Source organism: Manacus vitellinus, unplaced genomic scaffold (genome assembly GCF_001715985.3).
Source record: "Manacus vitellinus isolate BGI_N305 unplaced genomic scaffold, ASM171598v3 scaffold_16_pilon, whole genome shotgun sequence".
NCBI lineage: Eukaryota > Metazoa > Chordata > Aves > Passeriformes > Pipridae > Manacus > Manacus vitellinus.
This window is the reverse complement of record NW_021939189.1, coordinates 1,910,304-1,925,629: the sequence shown is the minus strand read 5'-3', so window position 1 is coordinate 1,925,629 and position 15,326 is coordinate 1,910,304. Positions and strand designations below refer to the sequence as shown.

Here is a 15,326-nt window from a genome sequence, read left to right as displayed (position 1 = left end):
AAAGAAACTGTGGTTTTTAGAAATGAAAACAAGTCCTTCTTAGCCAGGGAGGGTAATTAGTGTGAGTCACCTCCACTCTCCATGGGCAAGTCCAGGGTTAGGAATCTGGTCATTTGGGAGGTGACACTGAAAGATGGGGACTTTCAGAGACCACATTCTCAGTTGCTGCCTCTCAGGGCTCCAGTGATGCTCCTGAATGTTCTGGATTTCGTGCAAATACATTGATTTTCCTTCCCCATCCCCTGCTTATGCTTTACACAAATTTTCTTGCCGTTTATCTGCATTTTAATAGCTTTTACAGCACCATTCCTGGGAGTATAAAACAAGACAGATGGACTCAGTGATCTTACAGGTCCAGCCTTAACAATTTTATGATTCTGAGGCAAGGTCTGTTTGGTTTTTGGGGGTGATCTTATCCCAGCTTAGCACAAATGAGTGTCCTGTGCTGCATCCACTTCTCTGGGTTGCTCATTTGTGGATTTTCCAGAAAAGGGCCCCTCCATGGCACAAGGGTTGTTATCCATGGCATTCCCAGCGGTGTAGATCCTGAGATGCCAGCACATCCTTGCTGCTTCCACTGGGGATGTGAGGGACCAACCATGGGGCTTAAATCCCAAGATGCTTAAATCATTGTTTAGTCTTGACTTTAAGTGGGAGTAAGAGCCCGTGGATGCTGGCCACGAGCAGTTGTGAGTGGAGTGAGGGCTGAAATAGCCCCAGAAGATGTTTACACATAAATACATGACCCAGCTATCGGGAGATCTGCTGAGTGGGTGCACATCACACACGCAGCCCTGGGCACGTTCTCCAGCCTGGCCACGGCTCTGCTGACATGCTGGTGCGAGCAGGAGGGCAGGAGCCATCCCTGGGCTCCTTCCAGCCCTGCAGGACCTGCCTCTGCCTGGCTGGATGCCTCCCACCGGGCTCTTCCCACAGCTACTCCCACCGACCCCATCCCCATTGCTTTTAATCCCTCTCCATCAGATAAGAGCTCCGAGACCTCCCTGTGCAGGTTTATCCCTTCAGGTTTATCCCTTCGGCATGACCAAGTTGGCTGGCACACCAGAGCGATTGTTTCCTTGCAAAGGCCACGCTGGCACCCAAAATCCTTTAATTCCCTGTAAAACTTTGGCAAATCCTCCGCTAGCGAGGACTTGAAGGATCCGTGGGCGTCGTGACACGCGGTGGAGCCGCGACTCCCTGATCCCGGTGGAGCCGTGACTCCCCGATCCCGGTGCCTGCTCAGACAGAGAGGCTCGGGAGAGCTTTATCAGGAGCAGGATCTTGGGCTTTGGCCAGCGAGAACAAAGCCTGAATTTCCATTCCACTCAGCCCCTGTCTGCTTCCCATATATGTGAGGGCCCTGATATGTGAGGGCCCTGGAAAAAAGCAGCGCCTTTTTTTGGGCTCGCTGGGGGAGAATTATCAGATGAGGGGAGGCATCAACGGTGGAGCCCTTTTGGAGGGAGGGGTTTGGTTGGAATAGAGGACCCACAGCCGGTTTGGGGCCTAGGATGAAACCCCTGGCAGGGGGTTGGGTTGAAAGCCTGAGATTTTTGTTCTCCCAGAGCTCCCAGGCCAAGCTCTTGTGCCCGGCACCGGACTCTGCACCCAAGGAGGAGCCAAGCAGCTCATTCCCAGCCTGGATGGAGAAAAATATTTATTGGGCTCCTGCTTGTGGGCCTCCAGGGAGCCTCCTCCGTTGCAGGTTGTTTTGCAGGTCGGTGATAGTTTCCTAAAGCTTTCCCAGTCCTTGATACTTGCAGTGGGGTTGGCATGGAGCCGACACACATCTGCCTCGGTCTCCCCTCGGTGCCGCCGTGCCTGCGCCGCGTCCTCACCGCGGAGAAATCAGGGTGGCCTTGGGTTTTTTCAGCCCTCTCACGTCATCTCTGCAGCCCAGCAGCTCGTTCTCAGGCGTAAATCCCATGGAGGGGGGATAGCAGGGCGAGATCCCGCTCCGGAGGGAACAGCTTGGGCTGGAGCACAAGGCAGGCTCTCAGAACGTATCTGAGGGTGGTGTTTTGGTTGGTATTGCTTTGGTTTTCCTCCCAGGGAAGCATCTCTGCTTGTTTTCTGGTTAGGAAACCAGAAAAACACAGCAGAGCTGCTGCAGCCACAGCCTGCTTGGTGTCCTGTGTCCTTCCTGTGTGAGCTCCCAAGCCCCAAGTTCCCAGCTTTGCTGGTGTTGGGGAAGAGAGTTTTGTGTGATCAGCTGGGACATCTGAAGGAGGCCTTGTGTAGGGGAAGATGGACATTGCCCTCTGGAAAGGGCAAATTTGGGTTGTTAAAAGAGGGAGCTGAGCAAACTTTGGGACTGGGGCTGTGCTGAGGGTGGTGAGACAGCCCTCCTGGTTTGGAGGAGTTCATTGCCCTTGGATTGTCTTAACAGCTGGATGAAAAAAGGCATCCTGGGCAGGGTTAGTGGTCCTGCTGCTGCCAGGGATGTTCCCATGTTCTTAAGAAGTGTGGAAAATGAGGAGGCTTGAGCATCTCCAGGAGCATCCCTGCAGCTGGAACAGGCTCCCCAGGGCAGTGGGCACAGCACCAAGCCAGACAGAGCTCAGGAAGTGTTTAGACAATGCTCTCAGGCACAGGGTGTGACTCTTGGGGATGGTCCTGTGCAGGGCCAGCAGTTGGACTCGATGATCCTCGTGGGTGCCTCCAGCTTGGCATATTCTGTGATGTCCTCACCAACTCAGCACCTGGCTTCCCAAAACTCCTTCACCTCAGTGCCCCCTCCATCGTGACAGAAACCCCTTCATTAGAGGTGCTTTCCCCCCTTAATGGTTCCATGACTTAATGGTGGTGTGAACCAGGCAGGGCTTTGGTTTGGGTGCAGCCTCTGGACCATCACCCTGTGCTGAGGTGATTCCCAGGCTCAGCTCCAGCACCCAACGTGCTCTGCCCGAGAGGCTCGATGGAGGTGGAGAGGGGTGTTATTCCTGTTTCTCTTCAGAGGGACCTACTAATTAGTTTCTGCTTTTAAAATGCTTTGAAGCCTCAGCCGAAACTCCTCCGTGAGCGAAAACTATGATTATTTATATTTATCCCATTTCCCAGAGCCTCTGGGATGCTCCGTGTGCCGCAAGCTCTGGTCACTGGGCGGATTATCTCCCTCCCCAGGGGCACCAGGGGGGATTTCTGAGCACCTAAAATTCCTCTGCAAAGCCGAAATGGGTTGACAGGTTTGAAAGGCAGAGGAGAGCTCGGGAGGTCCCCTGGGATTTGGCCATCCCAACCTCTGGGATTGCAGCAGGCGGCCCCCGGATTAATTACCAGCGTGGGCTGGCGCGGGGCCAGGCGGGAGCGGCGCAGGGGAGGGAGCCTTGGACATCACAGCAGGGAAATCTGCCACAGGGTGATTTATGGGGTGATTTCTCCCTGCTTCTCAGCATTTTCCAGGCTCTGGGGATAAAAAAAACAAAAAGCAACAAAAAAGGGATTGCACACATGGTTGTTTGGAGGAGCTGAATATGTGTGAGTTTGCAACCTAAACATGGAAAAAGGGGATTTATTTTTTTTCCCCCCCTTTTTTTTATCCTGGCATCCCTCACCCTGGCAGTCCTGCCCTGTGGAGGACACTCGGGAATGAGCCTTCTCCCCTCCAAGTGGAGTCGGTGCCTTCCCAACTGGAAGGAAAAAACCAACCCTGACTAGATGATGCTTGGAAGATTTTCACCAAACCTCTGGATTTTACAGCAAATCAATTGGTGGGGACCTTCCCTTCCCCTCACCTCATCCCCTGTATTTTCCACCAGCTCGTTTTCCTCCCCGTTTTTCCAGCTGGTTGAGGCACAGGGCGAGGACACAACGGGCTCTCACGGAGATGCCAGACACGACCCCGGGGTTTGCTGGGCTTGGACTAACCCAGGGCTGGTTTCCAGCAGTGGAGAAGTCTCAGCCAGGCTGTGGTTGCTGACAGGTCTGGTGCTTTGAGAAGTGGCAGCCAGGGGAGGTGGTTCCCTTTTGGGCTCCTTTTGAAGGTGTATTTACGTTGTTGTGTTGGCTTGGACATGCCAGGTCCAAGCTGGTTACGTGCGCAGCCCAGGGCCTGGAGGGAGATGAATGTGCCTGTGAAAGCAAGAGGAGCTCAGATTAGATGGAGACTCAAAATAAAAAAATCACCTAAATCTCTGAAAACATTGGCATTTAGGAGTAACACATTAAAATGTCACTGAAGAATCCCTGAGTTGGGTTTTTCCAGTTTTCTTACTTTCTAGTCTTTTCACCCCTTGGCTGAAAAGAGCTTTGTAAACCAGGGGAGCTGGGGGGGGGGGGGAAATACCTGTTAAAATACCTTAAAATCATGTTCTGGACTGTGGATTTAGTAGCCAGAGAAGGTACATTAGAAGCAAACTCCTTGAATTTAGCTTGAAAATGCCCTGACTGATGATGACTTCCAAATTTCCGGGCAGAACTAAACATGGCATGTGTTTTTCTTTGAAGGATATAAAAAAAAAAAAATTAGCATGAGCTGATGATTTTGCAGAGTGGTTTCTTTTATGCAGAGAAAATTGTTTTCATCCTCATTCTTGGCATTGGCTCCTGTCCTGTGTTGCTTTTGTTTCTTGGGCTGCCATGGAAATGTCCCCCTTTCCCCCCCAGGCCTCTCCACACACCTCTTCCACCGGGCTCTGGTGCTCGTCAGACCCTTTTTGGAACTAATTTAATTAATTAACCCAGTGCAAGTGTTCTTCTGAGTTAATCATCTACTGGGTTAACAAATTAAACGGGCTGACGGAGGAGGATGGGGAGCAGCAGAGCTCTGCTCCGCGGGAAAGGCTGGAAGAGGAGGAGCAGGATGGTGGATCCTCTGTGGTGGATCCAGTGGCAGCGAGGGCTCTTTCCAGCTGTCTTTCCTTGCTGGTGGTTTTTGTGGGATGAGGGAGCCGTGGACTCATGTCCATGGCTGCACAACAGCCACGTCCAACATGAGGAATGTGCCATCAGCAGTGCTGAGGTTGGAGGAGTTGGGAGCGCCCACCACGACACCAGATTAATTGTAATATAAAATCACATTCTTGTTTGGGAGTGGAGATACGAGCTGGGCTCAATCCACACGTCTCAGTGGAGTAAACCAGAAGTCTGGGAGAGAGTTTAGTGCTCTGCAGCCTGGGAAGGTCCAGCTGGGTGTCCCCTTGGTCATCGGCTGGGGAGCTGGTGTCAGCTTTGCAGGGCCTCTCTGAACCAGGGAGAGGTTTTCCTTGGTGAAAGCTGGGACACTGAAGGATCCTCTGTTAATTCTGGGATTTAAGGACAAGGTTCAGGGGGAAGATGAGGGCTGCCCAGCCTCCTGCTTGCACCCAGCTGCCTTCTCCTCACATGAGCCCATTGTCCTGCTGTGATACCCAGTTTCTTGCTTCACTGGAGAAACCAAAAAGAAATTTGAAAGGGGGACTGAATTGTCCTTGTCCTCATCAAGACTTTCCATGGCTTCCTTGTGGAGAACCTTCTGCTCCCTCTGGTGTCTCCAGGGCCACCTGAGGGTGGCAGCCCAGCTCCTGCCTCCGTTTGCTCATGGAATTGGGATGTTCCCTTAAATATATGTATTGAAACCAACACTGGGTTGCTCCCATGGGCCGACAAAGAGCTGCTGGCCAAGACAGGACTCACCAACTCCTGCAAGGGTGGCGAGGTGCCTGCAGAGTCCCACTCCCAGTGAGCATGGACAGATGGAAGGTGACCAGTTTGTGTCCCCAGGGCATCTGTGTGGGGACCCCTGTGCTGGGGACAACGTTCAGCTCCTCCCCATCCTCTGGGGCTCGTGCTGTGGTTGCAGCGTGGGGGCTCTGGGGGGGCACAGTGACACATTCCAGCTGGAACTTGTAAGGCAGAGGTATTTTAAGTATATTGGCTTAACCGAAATGGTTGTGAGCTTTGCTGGGGCAGATTGACAATTAATTTCTTTTTTTTTTTTTTTTTTAACCCAGGGCCATAAAAATTCCATTTCTGCCGTGGAAGGTTTTAACCCCTTCCTTACCCTGGAGCTTGTTTCCAAGGGTATTAATGGGGGAATTATTGTAACTGATGGCTCCCTGGTGAACTGTTAATAGATTTTTGGGAAATGTGTGTGTTCTTTGTGCTGGGCTTTTTATCTGGACCTTGCTCACAGTGACCTGTGTATGGTTATAACCTTCCCTGCTCCTGTGTGTTGGGCAGTGTAAACATAGATCTGAGCATGGAGCTAATGGAGTCTAAAGTGGGATAAAACTACATGGAAAGATGTTGAGAAAGGATGTGACTGAGTGTGAGGCTGCCCTGTGACACAGAAAGACAGGAGGGGACATGTGGGAACACTTCTGACTGTCCCACTTCATCTCCAGGTGCCCAGCTGTGCGTTCAAGCCCCTGTCACGTTCGGAGAGTGCAGTGATTTATTTTTTACGGGCCTGGTCTTCCCCGTGGGTGCCTCTTAAATGTGTTTTGAGAAGACCTTCCTCGCAGCCATACGTCGTGGGGGCCATTTGACCTGCTGAGAGGAGCTTTGGTGGCTTTGGAAGAGCCGGGGCGTTGAATCACAGCTATTTATTTCATGTCTTTCGTGATCTGCCCATGTTTTCCATCCTGCTTTTAAGTGCAGCTTCAAGCAGTGGGACTGTGCAGCTTTTTTGTTTTGGAAAAAGGCATCTTTCTTTTCTCTCTTCGTGCACTGCTTTGAACTTTACTGGCATAAAACGCTGTCAAATCACAAATAGTCTCAAACCTCAAGTTATTTTCTTTACCTCCGCGCTCGGCAGGGAGCGACAGCAGCGGTGCTGCTCGCACCAGGAGATTTACAGTGTTTGCTCTTTGCATTTATTCCCAGACCCCGAGCTGTGCAAGGCTCTTTTCCCATTAAATTCTGGGTTTGATTCTCCTATCTTGTTTTTTTAATCTTAAAATTGTTTGAATTCCCTTTTGGATGTGTCTGCTGCGAGGCATCACTGCAGCGGAGGAAGGAGTAAACACAAGCTGGAGTTTCAGCCCTTCCATCTGATGGATGGAGGGTGGCTTTGATGGAGGAGATAGCCCTGACTCCACCCTCAGTGGAGCTGCTAGAAGTTGTAGCTGCCTACAATGATAGTTGTTAAAAACACATCGTGTACCACTACGGGACTGAAATATTTTCCTTTCTTCCAAAAGCAAGCTAACAAGCCCTCCTCTGTTCCAGCAGAAAGGGTGTGGAGGGGGGAAAGAACAAAAAGCGGATTTTCTTGTCTGTGCTTTAAGGGCAGGGTGGAAAAAAGAGGAGGAAAAAGTGGAATATTTATTTAGAAGGCAGAGGACGTGGTTCTGTGGCGGCCGCCCCTGCTGTCTGCGGAGTGGTAGTGGCTGATGGCTGGAGGCGAAACTAATACTTGGCAGGGGATGAGACACAGCACAGGCCCCCCTGGTCTGGGGGCTTGCTGGAGTGCTTGCTTTGTGTCAGGGCTGTGGGGTGAGTTCATCTTTGCAGGATTTGGTTGAGTGCACTGGGAGATGAAAGAAGGGAGAGGAACCCACCACGGCACTGGAAGAAGGACCCTCCCGACAGCTTTGTGCAGGCATTGTTCTCAGATGAGCCTTTTAGGGTCTCCTTTTGGGGGGTTTGTTTGCCTGGGAGCCACAGGCAGGTTGCTTTTGCATCTGGTGAGTGGATTTTAAAGCCTTTCTTCTCCCCCCCCAGCCAGGAAAGGTGGGTTGGAAAGGAAACTTCTCACTCCTTGAGGTGGAGTTCCCTCAAACGTCCTCACGTGTTTGAAGGAGCACAGGGCATCTCCAGGAGTGCCTGGAGCTGGCAGAGCTGGCACTGCCAGGCAGGAGCTGTGATGGGATGACAGAGATCAGGAGCACATTGGCAGGGGGGTGCATTCACAAAGCGATGGGTGGATGGACTGAAGCTCCTGCCATGAATTGCACAGAAGTGGTTTTAACAAAGCTAGTTCAGATGCACAAAAGCAGGAGGTATAAAAAAGCCTTCCCTTGTTTTCATGGATGATTTTGCCAAGATATTCACCAGTTCCAGGAAAGCAGAGATGACACCAGGGCTGGTGGCACCGCCAGAGAGATGGTCTTGTAGGATAGACACAGGTTGAATCCTGCTTTGCTTTCCCCCTTCGCATGTTAATTTGCAGTAAACCACAGGAAAAACCTCTTTAAATGTTTATTGCTGCCTGTTCCCCTGATTAACTCAGCTGATGGGGAAACTGGAGTTTTGAAGTTGTCCCATCCTTAGTGTCTGGAAGGGAAATTCAGGGGCTGAGTGGTAGTTCCTAAAAAATGTAATAACAAGCCCAGCTTAGCTAATGGGCATGGAGGGCTTTGAGGAGGTTGGGAGGTTAAACAGATGCAGAGCTCAGTAATTGCTACCAGCCTTCAGATGAAAGGCCTTGAGCTGGTCTGTGCCCCCCCCTTTCCCCAAATCACTTGAGTGGGACAACAGCAAAGTTTAGTGCCTTAGGAGACTTTTGGAAAGGCACTGGGAGCATCTGTGTGGGAAAGATGACTGTGGAAATTGGATGCTGTGGAAGATGGATGGGTCTCTGAGCAACCTGGTCTAGTGGGAGGTGTCCCTGCCCATGGGACTGAGATGATCTCTCCCAGAATTGTGACCTGTGAAGGGGTTGGTTCAAGATGGTGAGCACTGCCCACAGCAGTGGACATCCCAGTTACCCCCTCCCCCCATCTCCCCTTAAATTTGTGTAGTTACAACTCCAGTTAAATCCAACAAAGCCGCTTAATTCAGAGCTGGGTGATGGGGAGGGGTAATTTGAGCCTGAACAGAAGCAGGGCTGGAGGGGCTGTGCCTGAAATCCGGTGTGTCAATGGGCTCTCTGGAGCAAAATAATGGCATCACCCCATGGGTGAGTTAATGGGACATGATGGCAGGGAGGCACAGGGGTCAGCAGGCCGCGGGCGCGTGAGGGATTGTCAGGGAGCTTAATGCCGGGCAGGGAGCTCGGAGCAGAGCTCCTGGCTTGGAATTCCAGGCTGCTTTTCTGTTAGCTGGCATGGTAGGAGCAGGAATGATGTTCAGCAAGGAGTTAATTCGCCCGCTTCAGGGTTCTTTCAGGGTTGAGAGTTCCTGTCTTCCTTCTGGAGACATCCTAAATTGTGGAGGCATCGTGGATTAAACAGTGTCTGCCCCCCCCAATGTGATTCCTAGAAAGAAGAGACATTTCTCTTCTGGAGAGACTTCCACTGGGGTTTTAGGAGGATATGTGTAGTTCATAGCAGCTACTCCCCTTTGGCATGAAATGCTTCCTCAGATTTCATGTTCCCTGTGGAACATCGGCAACACTGTCGAGGAATATTTACACAGTGGAGATAATGTTGGGTCAGTCATCCAGGCACGTTGTGGACATCCCTGTGCCTCAGCTCAGCACAAGCTGGGCTTTGAAAGTGAGGGTACACCACCAGGGGTACAGGATCCGTGCTGGCTCTTGGTGAGAGACATCCACATATCCTGAGGACACAGGGCCCTGGCTGCTGGACCCAGAAGTGAATGTTAAATTTGAGAGAGAAAGATGTGTTGAGCTCCTTGGGGGGTGGTGGGTGTCTTGTTGGGTCACCAGCCTTTGCTTGAGCCATCTGTCTTGGTGGTGTTTGACATAATTGAAGATGAGGTTTGGGTTGAAGATGGACTTTGGGTTGAGTACAAGTTTTGGGTTAAGCATGACCTTTGGGTTAAATATGAGTTTTGTGTTGAGCACAAACTTTTGGGTTGAAGATGGACTTCGGGCTGAGTACAAGTTTTGGGTTAAGCATGAGTTTTGGGTTGAGCATCATCTTTGGGTTGAGCACAAACTTGGGGTTTAATACAAGTTTTGAGTTGAACAGAGGTTTGGAGTTGAGCACAAACTTGGGGTTAAATACAAGCTTTGGTTTCAACATGAATTTTGGGCAGAGCATGGAGCTTGAGTTGAACACAAATTTTGGGTAGAGCACAAACTTTGCATTAAATACAAGTTTTGGCTTGGACAAGAATTTTGGGTAGAGCATGGAGCTTGTGCTGAACACAAATTTTGTGTAGAGGATGGACTTTGCATTGAACACAAATGTTGGGTAGAGCATGGAGTTAGCATTGGGAACCCCCATGAATTTGGGGTTGAGCACAAGTTCAGTTCTCACGTGAGCAAAGCCGACGGGGTGGGAAGAGCCTTTTCCTTCCCCTCCATACCTGTCGTTTCCAGGTGGTCACAGCAATCCCTGAGTGTCCTCTCTTGCCCCCACAGATGCCAGCACGTCGCCCGATGCCGTGAAGAGGAGCCATTGGTGCAACGTGGCCTACTGGGAGCACCGGACGCGCGTCGGCCGCCTCTACACAGTGTACGAACAGTCTGTCAGTATCTTCTATGACCTACCTCAAGGAAACGGCTTCTGCCTCGGACAGCTAAACCTGGACAACAGGAGCGAGACTGTGAGAAGGACTCGAAGTAAAATCGGCTACGGGATCTTGCTCAGCAAAGAGCCGGACGGCGTGTGGGCCTACAACCGCAGCGAGCACCCCATCTTCGTCAACTCCCCGACACTGGACATCCCCAACTGCAGGACCCTCATCGTGCGCAAGGTCATGCCGGGCTACTCCATCAAGGTGTTTGACTACGAGAAGTCCTGCCTCCTGCAGCACACGGCCGACCTGGATTACGCAGACGGGCCCTACGACCCCAACAGCGTCCGGATCAGCTTCGCCAAAGGTTGGGGGCCCTGCTACTCCAGACAGTTCATCACGTCCTGCCCGTGTTGGCTGGAGATCCTACTCAGCAACAATCGATAACGGTCGGCCCTCTGACGAAAGGAAAGACACACGGAATTAAACCCCCCTCCCCCCCCCCACAAAAAAAAAAAAAAAAAAAGACACAGACTATCCCAAATATCATCTACCTAGATTTAATATAAAGTTTTATATATTATATGAAAATATATATTATACTTGTAATTATGGAGTCATTTTTACAATGTAATTATTTATGTATGGTGCAATGTGTATATGGACAAAAAACAGAAAATGCACTTTGGCTTATATAATTCTTTCAATACAGATTTTTTTTTTTTTTTAAGAAGAAGAAAAAAAAAGAGAAAAATTATACAGCAAAAATAGGAGAAAGCCCTAATTTTTGATGTATGGTTTTTTTGAAATATTATTAATACCCAGACAAAAAGCTAATACCAGTCACTCATTGATAATAAAGTATTCGCATTATGGGGGGGGATTTAATTGTCTTTTTTCTTCCCCCCCCAACTGAAGGCCAGCAGTGTCTGCTGGGGTGCTCTACAGTCAGGGGGGGTTCCAGAGGGGTGTCCTCTGTCTCCCATCCCAGCCAGGACCCCAGGAAACCAATAAATAAGTTGGGAGGCTGCAGTTGGCTCCAAGAGGAGGGTGAGTGAGGACAGCTGGAGAGCCAGGGAGCACTTGGATAAAGGGAAGTCTCCTGTGGCTGTTGTCACTCAGGGCTGTGTCTCTGATAACACAAAATGTGGTGGGACATGGTGAGGGTGAGTGTTTATGATAAATTTTGTGCAAATTAATGCTCATCAGTGCAAAGAGAAAAGCAGAATTTATTGTGCCCTCAAATCTGCCCAGTAGGAGCAGTTTGGAATATCAGCCTTTCACAGGGCTTGCCTGCGAGTCCAACATCTCCCAGACGTGTTTGATGGCTGAGAAACAAACAGGGGGTTTGGACAACGCCTGGTTGGGTGGATCCTCTGTTGGAGCGTGGTCTGGGTTTCAGGAGCCTCTCCAGTAACTCAGAGGAGGGGATTGGATGAGTTGTGTGCAGATTTTTTTGTCCCACAGATCTCCCCAGTCTGTTGTCCAGGCAATAAACTGATTCAGAATTGTTTGGGAAGAATGTATTTGCTCCGAGGAGCAGTTGCAGCCAAAAAAGTGTCCTGGACAAATGTGCTTGTCTGGGCTGATTTACACTCTGGAAATCCTGGATAAAATCAGGCCCTTTGCTGACTTGTGCCTGAACTCCATCCCTGTCAGCACAGGGCACCCACGTGCTGCCAGGGGCAGGTTGGACACTGGCTTGGCTTGGTTAGGGAAGTTATTTATTGCCAGGGAGCAGCACTGCCAAGTCTTAGAGTTGTGTTCCAGATCCCTGTACCTTTGATTTCCATAAAGTCCCAGCCTCTGGAGTGCAGTGACTGGGAAGCACCTCAGCTTTCAAGGTTGCAGGGGGTGTTTTTATCACCTTTGTATTTGCAGAGAAAAACATGCAATGAGACCTCCTCAAAGTCAGAGTAAAACAGGATCTAAACTTACTACTCCAAAAGCCCTCCTGAGCGAGGATGGGGAATCCTGGAATCCTGGAATGGTTTGGGTTGGAAGGAACCTTAAAGCTCATCTCATTCCCACCCCCTGCTATGGGCAGAGACACCTTCCACTAGCCCAGGTTGCTCCAAGCCCCGTCCAACCTGGCCTTGGACACTTCCAGGGGTGGGAAAAGGTGGAGACTGCATCCCCCAGGGAATCTCACAGGGCCTGGGTGGATGTTGGGAGAGACCCAAGCAGAGGAATGTCCCAGTGACATTTCCTCAGTCATTTTTCAAATTATAACCACATTTGATGTTTAATTGGGACCACGTTGGTTGAGTTCCTGCAGCATCACTGTTCATACTTGACGTCATGGATTTTTGTTTGTGTTACAGCCATTCTTAGGGAACGGTGTCAAAACATGTCACTCTTGTTTAAAGCAGCTTTCAAGAGCTTTGCAGGGATTTTCTTTTTGTCCCTTTTGGCTTGGGTTTGGTGGGCCCTGCCATACCACCCACCTCCCTTGTGGCATCGCTTTCACATGGTCAGTCAAGAGGCCGATTTTATGTTTGGGGCTGGTTTTTAGGAGATTTTTAATCTAAACAATACCATCCTCATTTTACCTGGGAAGAGTCAGCCAAAAGCTGACTTGCTTCTTCTCCCCATTTCCTTTACTTTTTCCCAGCATTTCCCACCACCTCCCAAAAGGTTTTGCATTCACATCCCAGGCTGGCTGCTGCCTTCCTCCCTGTCCTCCTCCTCCTCCTCCTCGTGTGCACACACTGATGCAGCAGCACCATCATTATCCACTTCATCCATCTTCTGGACAGAACAGCACCAAGGATGCATTGGAGGGTTAACTTTGGGCTCTCCCTTGTGCAATCCACTGATGGTGCTTCGTTTTTCATTACTCATGTGCTTCCCCAGGAATAAATCTGGAGTTTTGTTTTGACAGCAAGGCTTTAAAGAGAATAAAAAAGGATTTTTAGGGTGAGGCAATGAAATAAGTATCCTTTTCTGTCCAATTTTGCCCCTTTAATCTTACAATCATACAAATTTAGGATTCTTTTAAAGAGGCTTTAGGGCTTCAAAGCTCTCGAACTCCACACTGGACAGTCTCAAGCTCAGCTGGAGCCTTCCCTGTGCACTGGGTTTGACCTGAGGGCTGTCAGTTGGCACCTGGAGCAGCCCTGTGGGTTGAGGGCACTTCCATCAGGGAAAGATCAGTTATTTCCCTGCCAGGGTTTGCAGGAGCAGCTGGACATGGTTGGAATTAATTAACGAGCTGATGGGTTTCTCCTGTGCCCACACAGCTGTTGGTGTTTGCCCATCTGCCCCAGCCCCTATAAAAGCAGGATGGCCACAACCCCCTCCCCTTTCTCAGCAGCCTCCTGGGGTTCTCTAAGTGTGGGTTTTCCTCTCTTCCTGAAGGAATCGTGGTCTCCCAGCACTTCAGGTAAGTGGCACGTTCTCTATTCTTGTTCCTACAAAGTCTATTATATGGTATTTTATCATTTTAAGGGTAGAAGTCCCAGCAGTCCCTTGGCAGGAGGTGCTGGGCTGTGCTGGGGCCAAGCTCCTGGTGCTGCTGTGGGTGCCTCAGTGCTGAGGTGCTGCAGGGTTTGCGTGGTGCCTTTTGAGCTAGAGCTGCTTTGTTTTTGTCCTGAGAAGGTTGTTGGGTCACCTGAGTGGTTACATATCACTGGGGGCCTTTTTTTGGAGAGATGTTTTGGGCAGTGCAGCGGGGAAGTGTTTTTGTCCTGTGGTGGTGCTGGAACAGCCCCTGTGCTGCTCCAGGGGGGTCAGACTGAGCTCAAGGAGCTGGGGGCCAAGGCAGGGTGTCTGTAGCACCCCTCAACCCTGCATGGGCAGAGGGGACATGGGGAGAAAATCCCTGAGCAAACACAGCTCTCCCCCTGTGCTGAGGGGCTCCAGCAACGCGCTGACCCCGGAGTTCGCTCCGACTTCCCGACGGCTGCAGGGAGAGGTCGTGGGTTTGTTGCAGGATGAGGGTGTTGTGTGGGTTTGGTGCCTCAGCTGAACTCAAGCTGGTGACTCTCACCCCTCCGAGGCTCAGGTGGAGCTTCCCCAGCCCACAGGCCTTGGGTTTCCTTGCCAGTGAGGAGCAAGATCTTGATCCTGCAAGCAGAGCCCGAAATGAATGGTCTGACTCACCTGGCTGCTTTATGGATCATCTGTGGAGGTGATGGGACTTGGAGGTGTTCTGAAGTGTTGCTTAAGCAGTGGAACTGGCTGGACACCTTTTTCTGTGGGTGTCAAGACAGTGGTAGAGGCATCAGCTGGTTTCTCGTGGTGTTACTGGTGCAACCAGGAGGCTGAAGGCTGCCCAGGCTGTTTCTGCCTTCCCTGTGCCAAATATACCCAAAGTCTACTCCAGTAGAAGTCCTGAATTAGTAATTCCATATTGGACCTGAGTCCTTATGGCTCTGATGTGTGCAGTGTGTTTATTTGACAAGATCCTCTTAATGTAGTAATACTGGGTTTTAAAACTGCAATAAGCTGATGAGGAGCAGCCAGTTACTGCTGGTGGGTCCCAGAGGCTGCTGCTCCTCCTGTGAGAAGACATTCATCATCCCTGTCCCTGGTATTCATTGCTGCTGTGACTGAGAAATACCTTTTACTGGCCAGAATGGAAAAGAAATTAAAGCTCAAAGGATCCACATTCAGCTCTTCTTAAAAAAGAGAGGCTGAGATCCCTTTGTGGCACAAGTTTAGCCACAGTTTTACAGGGACTGTCAGTCTTCAGACCTTAATGCTTCTTCTCAGGGTTTTATCTCTGCTATAAAAATGTGGGGGTCTTGTTCAATGCATAATTAAAAGCTGAATATTGTCCCCCATGTGTGGGCTAGCAGGGAAAAATAAAATCACTGTTGATGGGAGAGGAAGGAGCTGGAGGTTTGTTTTGGGGGGTGATGCTGCTTGGCTTCATGGTCTGTGTGAGTAGTGGAACATCTCCAGCTCTTTGGGATGTGGATTAATGATTTTTCAGAGGTGCAGAATTGCTCAAACCTGTACCTGAGCTTCCCAAATCCTCAGTGGGCCCTCCAGGCTCAGCTGTGCTCTGTGGTGGAGCCTCAGGTGGGACT

General features: G+C 50.4%; 1 protein-coding gene across 1 annotated transcript in view; it reads left to right on the top strand.

Annotated features, from left to right (window-relative positions):
* Nucleotides 1–10,816, top strand: part of SMAD6 (SMAD family member 6) — a 166,689-nt gene extending 155,873 nt beyond the window's left edge. Inside the window, exon 7 of the mRNA XM_018069593.2 lies at nucleotides 10,196–10,816. Within this exon, the coding sequence (XP_017925082.1) occupies nucleotides 10,196–10,737 (542 nt within the window). The 3' untranslated portion in view covers nucleotides 10,738–10,816. The remainder of the gene's footprint in view (nucleotides 1–10,195) is intronic.
* Nucleotides 10,817–15,326: the final 4,510 nt, after the last annotated feature.